At 59.2% G+C, this 22,082-nt stretch overlaps 1 protein-coding gene across 1 annotated transcript; it reads left to right on the top strand.

Moving 5' to 3' along the window:
* Nucleotides 1–1,135: 1,135 nt before the first annotated feature.
* On the top strand, nt 1,136–16,471 carry LOC139017759 (tumor necrosis factor receptor superfamily member 22-like). The gene is made up of 8 exons (XM_070426356.1): nt 1,136–1,215; nt 7,691–7,814; nt 8,345–8,473; nt 10,606–10,720; nt 12,419–12,492; nt 14,210–14,344; nt 14,772–14,812; nt 15,339–16,471. Exons 1-8 carry the CDS (start codon nt 1,156–1,158, stop codon nt 15,582–15,584), a joined length of 924 nt encoding a protein of 307 aa, XP_070282457.1. The 5' UTR covers nt 1,136–1,155; the 3' UTR covers nt 15,585–16,471.
* The last annotated feature ends 5,611 nt before the right edge of the window (nt 16,472–22,082 follow it).

Below are 22,082 nucleotides of genomic sequence, written 5' to 3'. Positions count from 1 at the left end.
ATCATAGCTGATCAGAATATCACTGTCTAGTAGGTGGGAATGTTTCATGTCTAATAGGGGAGGGCTCTGGGGAGACAGCTATTGTTTCCACCAGGAAACCACAAGGAGGATAACGGCCGCATAAAATCACTTTACATTCATTCAGTCATAACAATGAGGGGACGTAAGAACAAGGTTGAGCAGCATCCACTGTGAGCACACAGGCCTGTGGGCGTCTTGGGCTGGCTGGGTGCCTCCTCCACTGAGCCGCACCGGCCAGGGCTCCACACTTTTTAAATAGACACGATTGCAATATTTTAGGCAGCGCCCGGCCCCTGTTCCTGCGCCGATGCCCCGTGTGTGTGCGTGTGCGTGTGCCTGTGGGAGTGTGCGTGTGTGAGCACCTGCACGGTGGGTGCACACGGAGCCTTAAACTTGGTGGCCGCGCCCTCCGAGCCGATGGCCAGACTTGGTATCCATGTTCTTGTTGTCTGCCCCCTCCCCCCCACCCCCGCTCCCATTCGGGGTCACGTCTGTGCTCCGTTCCTTGAAATAAAGGAGCACACACATTGCCTGGTGTCTTCCTGGGGGGTTCTGGGAACGAGGGCTCTCCTGGGGCGGACCCCGTGCCAGCTGGGCGCTGTCTGGGGCTGGAGGGTCTGGGCCCCGAGGATGGGGGGGCGGGGCAGGAGGGGGCACTGAGCCGCAGGCCCACCTGTGAGGCGAAGGCCAGGAGGCAGGACGGAGGGTGTGGGCGCCCCTCCCGCCGAAGGTACAAGTGAGAAATCTGGGCTGGGAGCCGGGGCGCCGGTCCTGGGAGAGCCCGGCAGCCCCCGAGGGCGCACCTGCCGCTCCCGCAGCCGGACACGCGGGGAGGAACAGGGAGGGGCAGTGGGGCTTGGTGACTCCTCGCAGGGGCGGGAGGCTTGGCGGCTACAAAAGGGGTGCGGACCGGCCTCACTCACCATCCAGCCCGCACCGGGCGGGGAGGGCGGGCCAGCGGCGAAGTCGAAGTGCGGAGGCGCCAGTGGCTGTAAGAGGCCGGAGGGAGCAGAGGGGGGCGGACCAGGAGGCGGGGGTTGGAGGCGCCCCGCCCGGCTGACCGTCCAGAAAACGGGCTGATCGCGGTTGCGTCCCGTCTTACCGTCCTGCGCCCCCTGGACCCCAAGGAGCCCCATGGCGGGGATGTGGTCTGTTCTGTCGCCGCCGCTGCTGCTGCTGCTCCTCGGGACACCGGTGGGTGCCCGGCGGGGCTCGGGGAGGGAAGACCCCGCCGGCCAGGAGGGGGCCAGGCGAGGGCAGAACGGAGTCTGAGTTCCAGAGTCCGGAGGGCGAGCTGCACCCGCACCCCAGGCCCCCGCAGGGCATCCGTGGCTGAGCCGAGCGCGGGGACAGCGCAGGCCCCGCGGCCCCTGCCCCGGGCTCTCTGGTGACCGGATGGTGACCCCGGGGGCTGGGCGGGCATGGCCATCCCCCGTCCTCCCACCGCGCTGTGGATACGGAATTGATGGAATTGGCGCGGAAGAGACAGTTGGACTCTGAGGTTTCAGGAAAAGCGTTCATTCAAAGAGCTGCCTGTCCAGGGACCCTAAGATCCAGATCCTGAGCCCCTTGGACAGTGAGATGTTCGCCTCATGTATTCCTGAGCCTCTGTTCCCCAACCCCCAGCTTCTGTAGGGGCTCTACTCCTCCCCCCCCCCCCCCCCGCAGCTTCTGTAAGGACTCTACTCCCCCCCCCCAGCTTCTGTAGGGACTCTACTCCCCACCCCCAGCTTCTGTAGGGACTCTACGCCCCCCCCCCAGCTTCTGTAGGGACTCTACTCCCCCCCCCAGCTTCTGTAAGGACTCTACTCCCCCCCCCCAGCTTCTGTAGGGACTCTACGCCCCCCCCCCAGCTTCTGTAGGGACTCTACTCCCCCCCCCAGCTTCTGTAGGGACTCTACGCCCCCCCCCCAGCTTCTGTAGGGACTCTACTCCCCCCCCCAGCTTCTGTAAGGACTCTACTCCCCCCCCCCAGCTTCTGTAGGGACTCTACTCCCCACCCCCAGCTTCTGTAGGGACTCTACGCCCCCCCCCCCCAGCTTCTGTAGGGACTCTACTCCCCCCCCCCCAGCTTCTGTAGGGACTCTACTCCCCACCCCCAGCTTCTGTAGGGACTCTACTCCCCCCCCCCAGCTTCTGTAGGGACTCTACTCCCCCCCCCCCAGCTTCTGTAGGGACTCTACTCCCCACCCCCAGCTTCTGTAGGGACTCTACTCCCCCCCCCCCCCAGCTTCTGTAGGGACTCTACTCCCCACCCCCAGCTTCTGTAGGGACTCTACGCCCCCCCCCCAGCTTCTGTAGGGACTCTACTCCCCCCCCCAGCTTCTGTAGGGACTCTACTCCCCCCCCCAGCTTCTGTAGGGACTCTACTCCCCCCCCCCAGCTTCTGTAGGGACTCTACTCCCCCCCCCAGCTTCTGTAGGGACTCTACTCCCCACCCCCCAGCTTCTGTAGGGACTCTACTCCCCCCCCCAGCTTCTGTAGGGACTCTACTCCCTCCCCCAGCTTCTGTAGGGACTCTACTCCCTCCCCCAGCTTCTATAGGGACTCTACTCCCCCCCCCAGCTTCTGTAGGGACTCTACTCCCCCCCCCAGCTTCTGTAGGGACTCTACTCCCCCCCCCAGCTTCTATAGGGACTCTACTCCCCCCCCAGCTTCTGTAGGGACTCTACTCCCCCCCCCCAGCTTCTGTAGGGACTCTACTCCCCACCCCCAGCTTCTGTAGGGACTCTACTCCCCACCCCCAGCTTCTGTAGGGACTCTACTCCCCCCCCCCCAGCTTCTATAGGGACTCTACTCCCCACCCCCCAGCTTCTGTAGGGACTCTACTCCCCACCCCCAGCTTCCGTAGGGACTCTACTCCCCCCCCCCCCCAGCGTCTGTAGGGACTCTACTCCCCACCCCCAGCTTCTGTAGGGACTCTACGCCCCCCCCCCAGCTTCTGTAGGGACTCTACGCCCCCCCCCCAGCTTCTGTAGGGACTCTACTCCCCCCCCAGCTTCTGTAGGGACTCTACTCGCCCCCAGCTTCTGTAGGGACTCTACTCCCCCCCAGCTTCTGTGGGGACTCTACTCCCCCCCAGCTTCTGTGGGGACTCTACTCCCCCCCAGCTTCTGTAGGGACTCTACTCCCCCCTCCGCCCAGCTTCTGTAGGGACTCTACTCCCCCCTCCGCCCAGCTTCTGTAGGGGCTCTACTCCCCCCCAGCTTCTGTAGGGACTCTACTCCCCCCCCAGCTTCTGTAGGGACTCTACTCGCCCCCAGCTTCTGTAGGGGCTCTACTCCCCCCCAGCTTCTGTAGGGACTCTACTCCCCCCCCAGCTTCTGTAGGGACTCTACTCGCCCCCAGCTTCTGTAGGGGCTCTACTCCCCCCCAGCTTCTGTAGGGACTCTACTCCCCCCCCAGCTTCTGTAGGGACTCTACTCCCCCCCAGCTTCTGTGGGGACTCTACTCCCCCCCAGCTTCTGTGGGGACTCTACTCCCCCCTCTGCCCAGCTTCTGTAGGGACTCTACTCCCCCCCACCCCCAGCTTCTGTAGGGACTCTACTCCCCCAGCCTGGAGAGTCAGATGGTTAGCTTAGATTGTAGCTAATTCCATCCTGGAGGGCGCCCTGACCTCCCTCCAGCTAAGCCAGTGGTTCTCAACCTTCCTAACGCCGCGACCCTTTAATACAGTTCCTCATGTTGTGGTGACCCCCAACCATAAAATTATTTTCGTTGCTACTTCATAACTGTAACTTTGCTACTGTTATGAATCGTCATGTAAATGTCTGATATGCAGGATGTATTTTCATTGTTACAAATTGAACATAATGAAAGCATAGTGATTAATCACAAAAACAATATGTAATTATATAGGTGTTTTCCGTTGGTCTTAGGCGACCCCTGTGAAAGGGTCGTTCGACCCCCAAAGGGGTTGAGACTCACAGGTTGAGAACCGCTGAGCTGAGCTGTAACATCCCGAGTTCAGGGCCATCCCGCGGATTGGGCACAGTTAGGTAAACAGGCTCTTGGGAGACCAGATGGGGACGGAGGTGGCCTTGACCCAGAATGTACACTTGGGACGCTAAGAGGTACAAGGTCAGGCGCTAGCCTCCTATTTTTGTTTATCACAAATGGAGTTAATTATCAGCTCGCAAGATTGCGCAGTAGCGAGCAGGTTACTGGGATAAATTCAGATTGCCAGCCCCCCAAAATGTCTTATGCTCCCCATCCCGGGGGCCGCGATGCTGGTGGGAGGCCATGGTAATGATTTCTTTTTCTTTTTCATAATGTTTTTCTTTATTGATTCAGGTATTACATGTGTCCTTATCCCCCCTTGCCCCGCTGTAATGATTTCTTTTTCTTTTTAAAAAACATATTTTGTTGATTTTTTTACAAAGAGGAAGGGAGAGGGATAGAGAGTTAGAAACATCAATGACAGAGAAACATCAATCAGTTGCCTCCTGCACACCCCGTACTGGGGATCGAGCCTGCAACCTGGGCATGTGCCTTTGGCCGGAATCGAACCTGGGACCCTTGAGTCCACAGGCTGACGCTCTATCCACTGAGCCAAACCAATTAGGGCCTTTTTCTTTTTTTTAAAATATATTTTATTGATTTTTTACAGAGAGGAGGGGAGAGAGATAGAGAGTTAGAAACATCGATGAGAGAGAAACATCGATCAGCTGCCTCCTGCACATCTCCTACTGGGGATGTGCCCGCAACCCAGGTACATGCCCTTGACTGGAATCGAACTTGGGACCTTTCAGTCCGCAAGCCGACGCTCTATCCACTGAGCCAAACCATTTTCGGCTCTTTTTTTATATATATAATTTTTTTTCTTTATTGATTCAGGTATTACATGTGTCCTATCACCCTTTGCCCCGCTGTGTTGATTTGTTTTCAGGTGGGGGACGGTGTTGTAACAGCTTCATTGAGGAGTAATCAGTAGGTTTACAGTGTGGAGTTAAGTGCCGGCCGCCTCGCAGGTGCACACACTCGCCCGCCCCTCTCCCCACCAGCTGGCACCTCTGCCTGTGCAGGGCCTGCTCCGCCGTGGGCAAGCCCCGGGGGCAGGTTCCTTTACTCAGGATTCTGTCGCCAGGAACATGCCAGGTGGCCCCTCCTGGGCGCCTGTGTTTCTGGACCCTCTAGGCCAGTGGTTCTCAACCTTCTGGCCCTTTAAATACCGTTCCTCATGTTGTGGTGACCCCCAACCATAAATTATCTTCGTTGCTACTTCATCACTGTCATGTTGCTACTGTGATGAATCGTCATGTAAATATCTGATATGCAGGATGGTCTCAGGCAACCCCTGTGAAAGGGTCGTTCGACTGCCAAAGGGGTCGCGACCCACAGGTTGAGAACTGCTGTTAAACCAAAGAGCCTGTGTGGGGGGCTGGGGTACCCCCTCGACCAGAGTGCTGTGGGTGCACCAGGCACACACCCCCCCCCCCCGTCGCCTGCACGTGTGTCGATTGCAGGGGGACCGACTGGGGGGGAGGGAGGGTCACTGCGGCTGGGCCGAGGCCACAGGGGTCTGGGCTCTGTCTACACTGGGTGCTGGGGCCTGGCCGGCGCCCACCCGATGTCTACGACTGAGTGGCAGTGGGGTCCCTGCCTGGCGCCCACCTGAGAGCCTGCGGAGCCCCTCGGAGGAGGTGCTCGTCCTGGTCCCACCCCGCATGCCCCACGCAGCGCCCGCAGCCGCCCGGACACACGCGGTGGCCACAGCTCCTCCGGCCAGGACGCCCTCTCCACGCGCACCCACCCCGGGATCCCCATACACTTTTTTTAAAAATATTTTTTTCTTGATTTCAGAGAGGGAAGGAGAGGGAGAGAGAGATGGAAACATCAAGGATGAAAGGGAATCATTGATTGGCTGCCTCCTGCACGCCCCACACTGGGGATGGAGCCTGCAACCCGGCCACGTGCCCTTGACTGGAATCCAACCCGGGACCCTTGAGTCCGCAGGTCGACGCTCTGTCCACTGAGCCACACCAGCCAGGGCGCCATACGCTTTCTTTATTCATAGACTTGTGTCCCGCTCCAGCCCCGACCTGGGATCAGTAACTTCCTTGTCTGGCTTCGCGGAGGCTCCTCCGTGTCTGTGCTCAGGTGGTCTGTGAGCGTCTTTCAGGAAATGGTTCTTTTATATGATTCCTCCTGGAATTTGTTCTAATAAATCTTTCTATCATGTGGCCAAAGAAAAGTGTGCAGGTTGGCGTTTTGACATGTGTTCATGGTGCGGGAAACCATCCCCACAGGAGAGAGGGTGCAGCCCTCACCCCCAAAAGTGTCCCCCACGTCCCCCCCTCGCCGGCCGGCCCCCAGGGAGCTGGCTCCCACAGGTTCCTCACCAAAGCAAGAGAGCAGGGTCCAGAGTCTTTTAAAATCGATAGAAACCACAGCTTCTTCCTGTTTGTCTGTGTCGGGCGCTGAGCCCTCAGCTGGGAACAGTTGCACGAAACCTGCACCTTGGCTGACCGTGGGCCCCGGGGCCTGTGCCTGGTGTGAGGGGCTCGGTCCTGGGGTTTAGAACATCGTTGCCTTTTGTCGTGTCTGCTTTGGAGGGAGACGAATTTAACATTCCATTTGCGCATACACATCTGGCCTCGCACGACTTACAGTGAGACGACCGCGCTGAAATGGACATTTTTTAAAGCACTCGAAAGGGAACGGGCTGCGGTGTTGGCTTCCACGTGCCTGTTCCTCCTCACCCATTTTCCCCCGACTTTCAGCGGGAGTGGGAGGGAAGACGGGGAGGGAGGCATGCATCCATTGGTTGCCTCCTGCACGCGCCCAGACCAGGGCCGGGGATTGAGTTGGACTCGAACCCGGGACCCTTCAGTCCACAGGCCGGTGCTCTGTCCGAACCAGCAGGGCCCATCGCCCCACCTCTCACCTCTGTGCGCATTTGGACGCAGAGTGAGTCTCTCGCAGGCATCGTGCGGCGGCTCATGTGTTCACCCCATTCGGCCATCTCTGTCCCATGGGAGTTGGATGCATTTGCATGTAAAGTAGTTACTGTGGAGGAGGGACTTCCGTCTGCGACGTTGCTGTCTGGGGTTCCAGGTGCTGCTTTCTCTCCTGAAATCAAGCAGAGTCACACGCCCTCAACAATGTGGTCACATCACCGTCGCCGCCCTGCCCCCCAATCTGTCAGCCGCCCCCGACCCAGCCTGCTCTCTCTGCATGGGGGTCACCAGGGCCCCGACCCGCTGAGGGGCTCAGCCTGCCTCTGCTTCTGCCGGGTCAGGCCCACCCCACCTCCTCTGGGCACCCTGCCTGCTCCTTAGAGCTGCTGGCCGGATGGGTGGCCACTGTCCAGCGTTTAGGCTTGGCCACCCCAGGTTCTGTCTGTGCTGATGTTGATGTTGTGACTAAATTCTTCTCCCGTGTGAATCCTGTGCGTGGTAACAGCCCCCCCCAGAGATGGGACGAGAAGGCCGCTGGCCCCGCCTGTGGAGCCAATACGCACGGGACCCCGGTTCCTGGGCCCCCAGCTCGGGGAGCCCCTGGCTGCCTTGTTCCTGAGGCTGCTACATGCAGAGCCGCGCACCCTAACTCTCCTGTTCCAGGGCGGTCCATGCTCCGCGTGGACGGGGCGTGCTGTGGACCCTGCCGGGGTGACAGTGGGAGGGATGGGGGGCGAGAACGCGGTGAAACACGGTTCCCATCTTTGCAGCTGACCCTCAGCACCTCGAGCAACCTGTCATCTGAGCCGAGCGCAGCAAACTGGAGCCCGGGCAGCAGGTGCGGGCCCGGCGAGTACTGGTCTGGCAGGCGCTGCTGCCAGCGCTGCCCCGCAGGTGAGTGGGGGCGGGTTCTGTCCGCTGGGCCCGCACTAAATGCACGTCGAGCCATGGCTCTGTCGGGCGGCAGGGAGGAAGCGGCCGGGCACCGTGCTGGCCAGCAGAGCACGTGTCCACCTCGGGGCCTTCCGGGCTGGGCCCTGGGACCCCCATGGCGACCTGGACACTGGCCTGCACCCGGGCAGCTGGTGGCGAGCCCTGGGCTGGGAGGCGAAGCACTGGGCTGGGGTCCTGCCACCTTGACTGACCCTGGACCACAGGCGCGTCCTGGGGGGGCCTCAGAGGTGTGTCCTTGGTGGGGGTGGGGGTCGGGGTCCCGGGTGCCCCATCACACAGCTGTCGGGGAGCGATTGCTTCGTCATTTCCACGACCCGGTAACAGGCAGAGATCACTCCAATGCTAACGCCCAGGGACAGGGATTGGCATTTTCTCCCCGGAGAGGCCAGCCCAGGGCCTGGCGTGGAGGCCGCACAGCGGGGCGCCGGGCGTGCCTGGTGGGTCTGACCGCACCCCGACCTCTTGCACAGGCCAGTATGTCGAAGAGCCATGCAGCAGCCCCCACACCCGGAGCGAGTGTGAGGCGTGTGACAATGGGACCTACACGGGACACGCCAACGGCCTTCGGTCCTGCCTGCTGTGCACCACCTGCCGCGAGGGTGAGTCCCGGACCCTCGAGTCTTGACCTTGACCCTGAAGCCCTTTTTTTAAATTTTTAAAAAATATATTTATTTTTTATTTTTTAAATATTTTTAATGATTTTTAGGGAGTAAGGGAGAGGGATAGAGAGATAGAAACATCGATGAGAGAGAATCATCGATTGGCTGCCTCCTGCACGTCCCCTACTGGGGGTTGAGTCCACAACCCTGGGCCTGTGCCTTTGGCCGGAATTGAACCTGGGACCCTTCAGTCCACAGGCCGACGTTCTATCCACTGAGCCAAACCAGCCAGGGCTATTTTTATTTTTTTTAAATATATTTTATTGCCCTAACCGGTTTGGCTCAGTGGATAGAGCATCAGCCTGCGGACTCAAGGGTCCCAGGTTCGATTCCGGTCAAAGGCATGTACCTTGGCTGCGGGCACGTCCCCAGTGGGAGGCGTGCGGGGGGCAGCTGATCGATGTTTCTCGCTCATTGATGTTTCTAACTCTCTATCCCTCTCCCTTCCTCTGTGTAAAAAATCAATAAAAATATATTTAATATATATATATATAATTGATTTCAGAGAGGAAGGGAGAGGGAGAGAGAGAGAAACATCAATGATTAGAAAGAATCATGGATCGGCTGCCTCCTGCACATCCCACACTGGGGATCGAGCCCACAACTCGGGCCTGTGCCCTTTACCTGAATCGGACCTGAGACCCTTCAGTCCACAAGTTGATGCTCTATCCACCGAACCGCACCAGCCAGGGCAAGAATATATATATTTTTCTTAATTAAAAAAAAAGTGTTTTCCAAAGATCTAAACTTGAAGATAATTCAAAAAAGATAAATCAAGGGAAAAATATCCGGGAGTGATGATTAACCAAATAAATAAAGAGATAAATAAGTGAATAAATATGTAAAATCAATAAAAATATAATTAAGAAAGAAAAAGAAAGGGTCTCTGAGAGGGAAGAGGTGGACCGTCTTACGTCCGCCAGAGCCGGTGCCGCACGTGGGGCGCAGGGCAGTGGGGATCCTGGCCCGACAGGAGACGGGGGGTCAGTGCCAGCCTCGGAGGAAACACTGGGTGTAGTGGGTGACGTTCCCACGGGCCTACCCCACTCCCCCCCGCCCGCCCGCCTCCGTCTGGACCGGGGCCCGCTCCCCCCCGTGTGTCAGAGCCCGGCCTGTGTGCAGTGGCCTCACCGGGAGCCTCCCATGTCCACTGGCAGAGAAGGCGGGCAAAGCGACATGTGACTTCGCACAGTGCCCCCCACGGAGATCAGCCCGGACGGACAACAGGAGTGAGCCCAGCGCCAGCCCAGAGGCGTGTGCACGGGGGTCCCTCGGGGCCACACTGCACCCGTGGCCGGGGGTGAAGTCACAGATGCTGACTCTGGGGTGGGATCGGGGCCGCAGGCGAGTGGGTGACAGGTTTGGTCTCGGGCTGGGCTGGGGCCCCACCTTAGTCCCATCTCACCTGCAGTTCAGACGCTGGGCAGGGGGGGTCTGAGGGCCCGCCCCCTCGATGGAGCTGTGCACCCCTCGAGGCTTCAGGGCCCGGCCTTGGCGGCCATCGGGCGGGCTGTGGGGTGACCGCCGAGCTGACCGCCAGCAGGTGGGGCCAGGGGCTCTCTGCGGCCCCATTCGCTGTCTGCTGTGTCACTCACAGCTGCCTCCTGCACCCCCACACTGGGGGTGTTGGCCTGCCCTTTAGGGGGCAAACACGATGAAAGGGATAATTTGGGGGTATCTCTGAGGACAGAGCTGGCTTTGTCCTCCAAGCCCACATCGCAAGGGCACCTGCTGCCCCGTCCACAGACACCCCAGGTTTCCAGGCCCCCTCTGGCCCGTCCACAGACAGCCCAGGTTTCAGGGCCCCCCTCTGGCCCGTCCACAGACACCGAAGGTTTCAGGGCCCCCTCTGGCCCGTCCACAGACACCCCAGGTTTGAGGGTCCTCCCCTGGCCTGTCCACAGACACCCCGATGCTGGAAATAGAGTCTAGTTGTCACCTCGTCGTCTGTCAGTGTGAGGAGGGAGGGAGATTGTGGATTCGGTGCCTGTGACTGGGCAGCAGGAGGGGCCGGTATGGGTGGGATGGAGTCCCAGCCCTGGTGCCTGACCCAGCCTCCCCTCCCCCCGCAGACCAGGAGATGGTGAGTGACTGCACCCCGAAACGGAACCGGCGGTGCCAGTGCAAGACCGGGGAGTTCTACTGCGACTCTGAGGACTGCCTGGAGAGCTGCTACCGCTGCACCAGGTACGGCCTCGGGGCGCGGGCAGACTCGCAACCTGGGTCCCCCCCCGCCCCTCCACCCCCCACCCCGTGGCGTGTCTGCCTCGGGTTCTGCCGCTGCCCCTCGGTTCTCCCCTCTGTGACCTGGTAGCACCTGCCACGTGGAGGCGCCTGCAGATGAAATCCAACCAGTCCTGGCTGTTCCCACCGGGGGCCGCCCTGGGGCCAGGGCTCTGTCCACCCAGAGCCACGACCCGCTCATCCCACCAAAGACCCCGTGGAGTCGGCACAGAAGCCGAAGCACAGAACCTGCCTGGGTCCCCGAGGGGTGGAGGGCGGGGGCTTGGGAGACGTAGAGGCCGGAGGAGGGAGGGAAGTGGGAGCCATAGACGGTTCGAGAGGAGGCGGCTCCGGGCAGAGGAAGAGCCGTGAGCCCCGCGCCCTGTCCCAGCTGCAAGGCCGTCCCCGCAGCAGGGCCCTGGTTCTGTCACAGGCGACAGTCGTGGCAGCTTCACAAACCTCGGGAATAATTCTCTCCAGGCCTGCAGCCCGGGAGCCCGAAACCCCGGTGTGGGCAGGGCCGGCCCCGCAGGCTCCTGGAGGACCCTCCTGCCTCCTGGGCTCTGGGTGGCGGCGCCCCTGGCGCTCCTCCTAGACCTGCTGCTGCGGCCTCTGCTCTGTCCACCATCGCGCCGCCTCCTGTCTGCGTCTCTGTGCTGCTCCCTGCGAACGGGCTCCCCTTAGGAGGACGCTGGTCACGGGAGGCCCGGCTCCTCCGAGATGGCCTCCCTTTAGCGCCATCACACGCACAGATTTCCTAAGAAGGTTCATCCTGAGGTCCCGGGTAGCCTCAATGGGGTACCTTCGGGGAGACATGACAGCGGTGAAAACCCTGGCAAAATAGCTCCCTTTTTAAAAGAAATGGATTTTTCTTGATGTCAGAGAGGAAGGGAGAGGGAGAGAGAGGAACGTCAATGATGAGAGAGAATCGTAGATCGGCTGCCTCCTGCACGCCCCCGACCGGGGATGGAGCCCGAAACCCGGGCCTGTGCCCTGACCGGGAATCGCACCGGGACCTCCTGGTTCGGGGGTTGACGCTCAGCCACTGAGCCCGCCGGCTGGGCTGCAGGTGTTTCACGCTGTGACCCTGGAGTGTGGGGTCTCAGAACCAGCCTCCCGCGCTCAGACAGAAGCTGGGGAACCGGCGATGGTGGAAGGCGAGGGGCCGGTGACCTAGAGGTCCCTCCGGGTCCCCCCTCAGGTGGGCAGAGAGCTGTGAGCACGTGCGGCCTGCGCAAGCGAGCATGGTCCTGGGTCTAAACACGCCTCCCTGTGACCTCGGAACACGTGACAATGACCAGCCCCTAACTTTGCGACCACGAGGAAGGACACCTGAGGGCCGAGCCTCTCACACCAGGACAGACCCCCGCTCCCCGCTCCCAGGCCTGCACACGAGGCGAGCAGGTTCCCTGGAGGGACCTCCGTGGCTCCCCCCTGGGATGAGGGCCATGACCTCTGAGAGGCTGGTTGTGGGGTGGGCGCTGGGCTGTGCGTGCCCTGGGCCCTCGTGGGCCTCGGCTCAGGCACACGGTGCTCCCGCGGCGGGTGAGGGAGCTCTCCGCGGGAGCCGCCCCGGAGCCCACCTTCTGCCGCTGACAGCGCCCCTGGGCCCGGGGCCCTGGGAGACGTGGAGGGAGGAACAGTGTGGCGTCTCCTCCCCAGGTGCCCCGAGGGGAAGGTCGTCCTGCAGACGTGCAACGCCACGGCGGACACCCTGTGCGGCCCGCCCGGCCCGGGTAAGAGGGTCCCTGTCGGCCCAACGTGTATGTTCTGGAGACGAGAACCATGTCAGAAAATTTATTTATTATTTTTTAAATATACTTTTATTGATTTCAGAGAGGAAAGGAGTGGTAGAGAGATAGAAACATCAATGATGAGAGAGAATCATGGATCAGCTGCCTTCTGCTCGCCCCACATGGGGATCACGCCCGAAACCAGGAATCGAACCATGACCTCTGGTTCATAGGGCCACGCTCAACCACTGACCCACACCGGCTGGGCTCCGGTGAACAGTTCAGGGGCTCTTAGCACCCACCTCTGTGTCTCCCCGAAACATTCACATCCGCCCATTAAACAGCAGCTCTCCTGTCCCCCCTCCCCCACCCCCCGCCCCCAGCAGGCCCTGATTTGCTTGCGGTGACAGATCTCCCCATTCCGGACACGTCACAGACACGGGGGCGTGGGCCTGTGGCCTGCGTGTCTGGCTCCTTCCCTTCAGGAGCGTGTCCTCCAGACCCTCCCTATTGTGGGACCTGTGAGAGCGCCTGGCGGCTGAGTCACACTCACGGATGTGGACTAGGCCACGTCCTGTCAGTCGTTCATCTGCTGGTGAACTTAGGCCGGAATTCCAAACACATCAGCCCTCGAGGCGAGACCGTTGTGTGGAAAGGACAGTGTTTCAAACGATGCTGTTGGGGAGACCGGAGGAAAATTAACTCGCCACGAACCACAGACCAAACTCAGACCCGAAGCTCTGGAACTCCTAGAGAAACGAGACCGCCTGGCCGGCGTGGCTCTGGGCGGAGCCTCGACCGATGACCCCGGAGGTCGCGGTTCGATTCCAGTCAGGACACAGGCCTGAGCTGTGGGCTCCATCCCCCGTGGGGGCCGTGCAGGAGGCAGCCGATCAGTGACTCTCTCCGGTCATTGATGATTCTGTCGGTCTCTCCCTCTCGCTCTCAGAAATTAATAAAAATGTCCACTTTGTGAAAAAAAGAGGAGAAAGCGGAGGGAAATGTCATGACGTCAGATTTGGGTCCCGCGGGTCAGCGGGGACCTGGCCTGACACAGGACGTCCCTTCAGGGTGGACGTCAGAGCACCACGTCCTCACACACTCACGTGGCCCGTGAACCACCTGAGACCCGGCACCTGGGCCCCACGTGGGGGCAGGGTCAGCGCTACCTGCCCTGGGGGTGCCGGCCCCCCAGGAAGGCTGGGCAGGCTGCACGGGCCGCCTCCAGGCCTCTCCCCAGGGGTCCCTGTGCTGGGCCAGTGAGAGGAGATGCCGTTCGATTGTCCCCCTTTTCTCTGAGTTTGTTTTGTCTTCAGGGTCCACATCACAGGGAGTGAGATCCCGCAGGGTCTGTCTCCCCGTCTGACATCACTGAGCGCAGTGCCTCCAGGCCATTCACGTTCTTACAAAGGCAGGAAGCCCTTCAGGTTAAGGGTGAATACTGTTCCCATGTGCATGTGTGTGCATGCATATGTGTGGTGCATGTGTGTGCATGCATGTGCACACGTGTGTTTGCTACACGTAACTTTCTATACTTCCTCAGCCCACGAGCACTGGGGGTGTCGGTGCCGTGGCCCCGTGGACACGGGGTGCCGACCTCCTCAGCCTCGTGTTTGCATGTCCCTCAAGCATCTTCCCAGGCTCAGCGCTGGTCTGGGGGCCTTGGTCCGTGGCTGCTGGGACCGGCGGGTGTGGCTGCTGAGGCGCTGTCTGTCCGCAGGGCCAGGGAGGCGACACCGGTTCTGGTGGATGGCGGGCTGGCTCTTTGCCGCGGTGGTCGGGGCCCTCGTCATTCTCTGCGTCAGGAAACCCGGAGACGGAGGCGGCCAGGCGGCCTGCTGCTGTCCCCATGCAGGTGAGCACCGAGCTGGAGCCAGGGGACGGGAGGCCGTGACAACCGGGCCGGTCCGGGGCCTGAGGGAGGACAGGGCTGGGCCTTAGCTGGCCGGTGCCTGGGGCTGGGGGACGGGCCTGGCTAGAGAGGGGGTCCCTCAGGCGTCATTGACGGGTGCCAGCTCCATCTCCCAGCGGCAGCCCTGGCCGAGGCCAGGGTGTGGGCAGGTCTGTGGGGGCAGAGCCCGGGCTACTGAGCTCGGGACGCTGGGCTCCTGGCAGGTTCTGGAAGCTGTGCAACCAGGAAACAGGGGCGAGGCACAGTGGCCCCTTCCTGGAGCTCCCTGATCTGGGGTGAGGGGTGGGGGGCTGTGATCGCTTCTGGAACCGCCTCAGCTCAGAGGAACCTCCTGGCACCTTCCGGTAACCCCCTGCCGTCTGTCTCCCAGGACCTGTGTCCACAGGACGCCCTTACAGAAGAGACAGCCCAGTGAGTGCTCCGGGCCAGGCCAGCCCCGGGCTGGGAGGGGGGGGACCCACTCCAGCTGCAGCGAGCCCCTCGCTGCCCGAGCTCAGCCGAACACGAGCCGAGGGCCTGAGCTGGATGCGCCTTAGACTCTGGAGCAGCGATTCTCAGCCTGTGGGTCGCGACCCCTTTGGTGGTCGAACGACCCTTTCACAGGGGTCGCCTAAGACCATCCTGCATATCAGATATTTACATGACGATTCATCACAGTAGCAACATTACAGCTATGAAGTAGCAACAACAATAATTTTATGGTTGGGTCACAACATGAGGAACTGTATTGAAAGGGCCAAAAGGTTGAGAACCACTGTTCTGGAGGGTCTGATCCACATGGGGAAACTGAGGCACCGAGGCCAGTGGAGCCAGCCGTGAGGGCAGAGCCGAGACCAGAGCCGGCCCGGCCCCACTGAGCGTAGGGTCTACAGGCCCCTGTCCTCATGCGGGGGCACCCAGGCTGAACCCCAGACTCCAGACGCCTCTTGCTTTTCAGGAGAGCTCAGTGGCCTTGGTGTCATCACCTGAGACCCCAGATGCAGATGCTCCGCTCCCCACAACGGGGGCCCTCCACCTGCCTGAAGACCGCCTGGACGAGGCGTCCGAGCCCCTGATCCTCCCCGGGACCCCGGAGAGCCCGGCGGGAGGCGGCCGGCGGCTGGAGGTGGAGGCAGGTGACGAGGCCGGGCTCCAGGCTGGTCTCCAAGGCCTGACCCCTCTGAGGGTCCGGCTGAGGTCCTGAGGGATCTGGTGGACACAAAGGGGCCACCTGCTGCCGCTGAGGAGCTCGGGAGGCCTGCGAGGCCGCCTTACCGCCTTGGAGACCAGGTGACCACACAGGATGGTCTGAAATCAATACTTTCCTTGCCTGGACAGCATGGCTCAGTGGTTAGCGTGTCGGACTGTGCACGGAAGGGTCAGAAGTTTCATTTCCGGTCCAGGCCTCAGACCTGGGTTGCAGGTTGACGCCCCACCAGTCTGAGACCCTGCGTGCGACAACCAGTCGATGAGTCTCTCTCACGGCAATGTTTTTCTCTCTCTCGCCCCCCTCCCTCCATCCCTTATACCCCCTTTGGAGACTCCATGTAAAGCGTATCCTCAAAGGAGGATTAACAAAATAAAACAACTTTGTCCCCGGCCGGTGGGGCTCAGTGGTGAGGCATCGACCTAGGAACCAGGAGGTCACGATTTGATCTCCCGTCGGGGCACGTGCCTGGGTTGTGCGCTGGATCCCCGGCGTGGGGCGCGCAGGAGGCAGCCGATCAGTGGTTCTCTCTCATCACAGAAGTTTCTATCTCTCCCTCTCCCTTCCTCTCTGAAATCAATAAAGATTTCTTTTTAAAAAGGAGTGGACGCGTCCGTTGCAGCAACAAGTGCGTAAGCGGCCTGGGCCGCAGCTGCAGACGGCCCGTCCGACGTGCGCGGGGTCGTCATAAACGGAGGAAAGAAGGCCGAGCGGAGCGGCGGCTGCCTGTGGCCCGCAGGGCAGAGTCCGGACTGGACCGGTGTCAGCGAGAGGAGCCCAACCATCCAGGCCGCCGCAATCATGCTTTTCTGTGTGTGTGTGTGTGTGTGTGTGTGTGCCTGTGTGAGTGAGAGTGTGAGTGTGTGAGAGTGAGTGTGTGTGTGAGTGTGTGTGTATGTGTGAGTGTGTGAGTGTGTGTGTGTGTGAGTGTGTGTGTGAGTGTGTGTGTATGTGTGAGTGTGTTTATGTGTGAGTGTGTGAGTGTGTGTGTGTGTGTGTGAGTGTGTGTGTGAGAGTGTGTGTGTGAGAGTGTGTGAGTGTGAGTGTGTGTGAGTGTGTGTGTGAGAGTGTGTGTGTGAGTGTGTGTGTGTGTGAGAGTGTGTGTGTGAGTGTGTGAGTGTGTGAGAGTGTGTGTGAGTGTGTGTGTGAGTGTGTGTGTGAGTGTGTGTGTATGAGAGTGTGTGTGTGTGTGAGTGTGTGTGTATGAGAGTGTGTGTGAGTGTGTGTGTGTGTGTGAGTGTGAGTGTGTGTGTGTGAGTTGTGTATGTGAGTGTGTGTATGTGTGTGTATAAGTTGGCGATGTGTTAAAATACATTTGAGTTGTATTATTTATTTTAAAAATACCTGTGACAGGATAAAGGGCCAAGAATGAGAAGAGCAGGGAGGCCCTCCCAGGCCCAGGGTCTCCCACAGCCCGCAGCTGGGACGGGTCTGGAAGGAGCCACAGGCAGCCCCGCCCAGAGCCCGCCCAGGGCCCGCAAGGACCCCGCTGCCCGGGAGTGACGCAGAGGGCAGGCTGCGTCCACACGGGTGCCGGGCCAGCTGGGTGTTCTGGGAGAAATAAAGGGTGTCCCAAAATTCACGCAATATTTGAGTTTTGCATGAGCATTAAGAATAACAAAAAAATAAATAAAAGCCTAATTTTACTTGGTTTATTGAATCAGATTCTAATATCTGTTGCCCTTTGATTTCAATCCCTTCAATCTGATAAGCATTACCAAGTACCAATTATGGCCCAGGAGCAGGGACAATGAAGACCAAGGAAGACCACGGCTTTGCGTCTGTGCCAGCAAAGCCATGGAGGCCATTTACCCGATATCCTATTCCATACATAACCCTATACTGTATACTTTATGAATCAATAAAAAATTTATAATTTTTAATTATAAACCTGTGTTTTCTATCAAAATTATTTCTTGCGTGAATTTTGGGACACCCTTTACAATCCGCCCGGCCAGTGTCGCTCTGTGGCTGAGCGCCCATCTGTGAACCTGGAGGTCAGGGTTCGATTCCCGGTCTGGGCACAGGCCCGGGGTGCGGGCTCCATCCCCAGTAGGGGGCGTGCAGGAGGCAGCCGATCCATGATTCTCTCTCATCATTGATGTTTCTCTCTCCTCTGAAATCAATAAAAGTATACTTTTTCTACTTCACACTGTACAGAAAACCCCAGGTCGATCACAGCCGGAAATGGTAAAAAAGCCTTTAACTTTGAGAAGAATTTACTGGAAAAGGCACCTGTACACGCGGGTGAGGAAGGAGGCCTAAAGGAGACACAAGAGGAAGACGGAGGGACATTCAGGTCCGTGACTAAAGCGACTGAGTGTGGGAACACACATGGACGTCGCCTCCACTGCGACCGACAGGAGGCTGTCCGTGCGGGGAAGTGGCCAACGTGCCCGTTGTTCCCGGCGTCATACCCAGGACCCTCACCCACACGCACACGCACACACACACACACACGCACTCACACACACATGCACACGCACACTCACACACACGCGTGCACACACTCACGCGCACACGCACTCACACACACACGCACATGCACACGCGCACACACACATGCACACGCGCACACGCACACACACACATTCACACACACACGCACGCACCCCTCCCCGTGCTGCTGCTTCTGAGTCGTCTGCTTTTCACCACGTTTTTGAAATGTCTGTACAAATCTCTCGCCATTTGAGGTGGTTCTCGGTCTCTCCCGTGGGACTCGGTCCGTGGCACCTTCTGTGAAGGGGAACCCTGAGCTGAGGGACCCAACCTGTTCACCTGCTGAGCTGAGGGCGCTGGGCCTCAGGGTGCCTCCCACGGCCGGCCCCCGCGAGGGCGGCTCCGTTTCCCATGAGCCCCCGGGCCGTTTCCCATGAGCCCCCGGGCCGTTTCCCATGAGCCCCCGGGCCGTTTCCCATGAGCCCCCGGGCCACTTGCTGTCCGGCCGCGTGTTTCCTCTGTGGCCTCCGGGGATGTCCGGCCAGGAGACCCCAGATCCCGCCTGGGACGGGGTAGCGCTCCATTCAGAGCCTTGGTTATGGGGTCATCCCCGGAGCTGGGAGAGCTGTTCTGTGGAGCCGGCAAGGTCAGGTCCGCCCTGGCCGGTGTGGCTCAGCGGGTAGCGCTTCGGCCCCGGCACCGAGGGCCCCGGGCTGATCCCGTCCCGGCAGGTGGCTGGGCTGCAGGTTTAATCAGCCGGGCACGTGTGGGAGGGTCCTCTCTCCCTCTCTCCCTCTCTCCCTCTCTCTCCCCCCCCCCCCACTAAGAATCAATAGAAAAATGCCCTCAGGTGACGATTAACAACAAAACCACAGAAACAACAACGAAGTCCAGGCTCAGTCTCATTGTGGGTTTTCGCAAACAGGCTGGTTTTGCCTAGAAACAGAAACGGAACCGGGACCTCCAGGCCTGGGACCAAAGCAGAATTGGTTACCATGGCGACCCAAATGGAGTCCAAATCAGGGCCTGAGAGGGGCTCCCAGTGAGAAGGTCCGGAGCCCCACGAAGCTCCGCCCCCAGGCCTCCCCGCCCCTCGCCCCGCCCCTCACCCAGCCCCTCACCCCGCCCCAGGGGGGCCCCTCACCCCGCCACGGCCACGTGTCCTCCTCCCGGCACCCGCTCCCGGGGCTGCAGCGCCCTCCGCCCGGCCTCCCTGGTCTCCGGCCCGGATTCCTGGAACCTGCCGGTTGGTGCCCTCCTGGCGCCTGGGGCTCCTTGGGGGGAGGCGGGGTCTCAGGAGGAGCCATGCTCTCCGCCCTGAGGGTGTGTTTGACTCATGAAAGGCCGTGGAGGAGGGTGGGGGGCGAGGGGCAGAGAGACCAGGCGGAACCCCAGCCCGCTACCCCCCGCCCGCCACCCCCCGCCCCTCACCCCCTGCCCCCCACCCCTGCCCCGCACCCCCTGCCCCGCACCCCCTGCCCCCCACCCCCAGCCCCCCACGCCCTGCCCCTCACCCCTGCCCCTCACCCCTGCCCCCCACCCCCTGCCCCTCACCCCTGCCCCCCACCCCCTGCCCCCCACCCCAGCCCGCTCGGCCTCCACCAGGTCCGTCCAGGGACCTGCCCCGCTGGCCCCGCACAAGCTGCGCCCCAGGCCTGTTTCTGGGTCCAGGGCCCCTGGGGGACTGTGAGCCGCTGCCAGGCCGCCTGGGCGGGTCCACAGGCCGGGGGTCCGGTCCGGCTGGGCCCTGACTGCTGAGTGAGCTTGTTTGTGTCCTGGATGTTCTGGGTTTCCCCGCAGAAGGTGCCCTCACCTGCCAGCAGCGCTCTCCCTTGGCGATTCGCACGCCTTTCCGCTCTCCTTCCGGCCTCACCGACCGGCCGGCTGGGGCTTGGCCTTTTACGCAAGTGGGTGCGGTGCTTTGCGTGGGTCTTTGTTTAAAAGTAGACTTTTTACATTGGTTTTGAGAGAGTGGTGACCTAAAAACCACTGAAACCTGTAAGAATTTCTGTGAGTTTATTGGAGCCAAACTGTCGACACAGGCCGGGAAGCAGAACCTCAAGGGATTGAGATAATGCTCCGGAGAGTGGGGGGTTCCACCCGTATTTACACGTCCGATCGAAGGAAAGGGACGTGGGTGGGTTCCATGAAATCCATTGGTGATAGACTAGGGAGGCGGGAGAAAGCAAAGGGGGGAGACCCTGGGATTGGATAAAAGGTAAAATGATGGACAGATGCGTAGGTGGTGCAGGGACAGTAACATGATAATGAAGGAATCTGTGGTCTCTGTCCTCGCCTGAGTATCACTGGCAGACGCCCCACAGGGAACCATCGCTTTGGCTTGCCCGGTGACCCCGACTGGACACCTGCCCCCCCTGAGAGTTTCCTGTTTGAACTTGGCTCTGAATCTTTGCAGGTTCCTTTCTGAAGCAGACTGAAATTCCTATAACACGGATTTCAACAAAATATATGTATATAAATAGAACAGTTATTAATTTTTATTTGACAAAGCTTCCCATGTAATGTCAAGTATATTACATCGGCCTAATTTAGTTCAAAATATTTTTTTAGAAGAAAGAATAAATCCCGAGTCATTCCAGGGCCGTGGGAATGTCCCAAAGCTATCTCTCGGTTAAAGTCTCAAAATTTAACTTGGAAGGACTGTTAAATATACACAACCCAAAGATTACATCACACACTCTTTGTAATTATTCTAAACACATCAGTTAAGCTTAGACCGGTTTTAATATTAAAAATATGGTTTGGCTCTGACCTGTTTGGCTCAGTGGATAGAGCATCGGCCTGTGGACTGAAGGGTCCCGGGTTCGATTCCGGTCAGGGGCACGCACCTTGGTTGGGTGCACGTCATGGTTGTTTCTAACTCTCTATCCCTCTCCCTTCCTCTCTGTAAAAAAAAGAATCAATAAAATATATTTTTTAAAAATTTTGGTTTGGACTATAGAATTAATCCCCCTGCACCACTTTTTTAGGCCAATAAAATATTATATTCTAGGTTGAAATTTTACCACAGGTAGTTCACAGACACAGATAAACATAAAGACTATAATATATTTTGAACTACTAATTTTTGAGAGAAAATGCAAGAATTATTCTCCTCAAAAATGAATTTCCATACTTCATGCCTTCTGTTATCGCAACCATGTAATTTCTCCCAACTTAGTCTGAACTTTTAGCTCCTGGAGGCCTCAAGTTTTTAGGTGGCAAGTTAAATTCGTAGCATTTCTCAGATTAGTAATACTTTCAATTTTTAAGGATATATTTCAAATAAAATACAAGACATATTTCATTAATAGATTCAAATCTATCCTCTAGGTTTTTCATAGGAGGCAAACTCAGATGAATATTTCAGTATTGTGTTATTTCAAGATACCTAGATATTTAATAATTTTTATTTTTTAATTCAGCAAACTTCAAAGTTTGAAGTTACCGAAGACTTTGGAAAACTAGGTGTAGGCATATATGTCATTACCGCTGAAAAGGTGTTTTTTTTACCAAATACTCTTCATTTTAGTGATGTATTTTTGCCTTAACAACTTAGAGACTTTAAAGCCAATTATTCCCTAAAGCATTTCCGCGCCCAGTTTTGTAACGGGGGTCGCTCAGCAGCCTTCGGCGCGTTAATGTGCGAGCGCGGTTCTGGCTCCGGTAGAACCGCCGGGGGCGCGGGGGGCGCGGGGGGCGGTGGAGAAGGAACAGAAGGAGCAGCAGGAGCAGCAGCAGCTGGCGGCGTGACGTAGCGAGACGTGAGGCGGGGCGTGGTGTGACGTGAGGCGGGGGCGTGAGGCGACGTAACGGCGGGGCGGGGCGGGGCGGGAGTGACGTGCGGCGGGGGCGGGGCGTGACGTAAGGCGGGGGCGGGGCGTAGCGTGGCGGCGCGGGGAATAGAAAGTGAAAAACTTTGTCCGGCTCCACGTGTCCCGGCGCCGCCCCCACGCGCGCCGTCGGCCCCGGAAGACGTGCGACACGCGCTGAGCCGCCGCGGCCTCTGCAGCTGAACGAGCGGGACTCGCGGGACCCCGACGGGCCGATCTCCTC

This window comes from Myotis yumanensis, unplaced genomic scaffold (genome assembly GCF_028538775.1).
Source record: "Myotis yumanensis isolate MYYU_CA2020_CCGP unplaced genomic scaffold, mMyoYum1.0.hap1 SCAF_10, whole genome shotgun sequence".
NCBI lineage: Eukaryota > Metazoa > Chordata > Mammalia > Chiroptera > Vespertilionidae > Myotis > Myotis yumanensis.
Note: the sequence above shows the minus strand (reverse complement) of the source record. Positions and strands in the feature narration are given on the sequence as shown.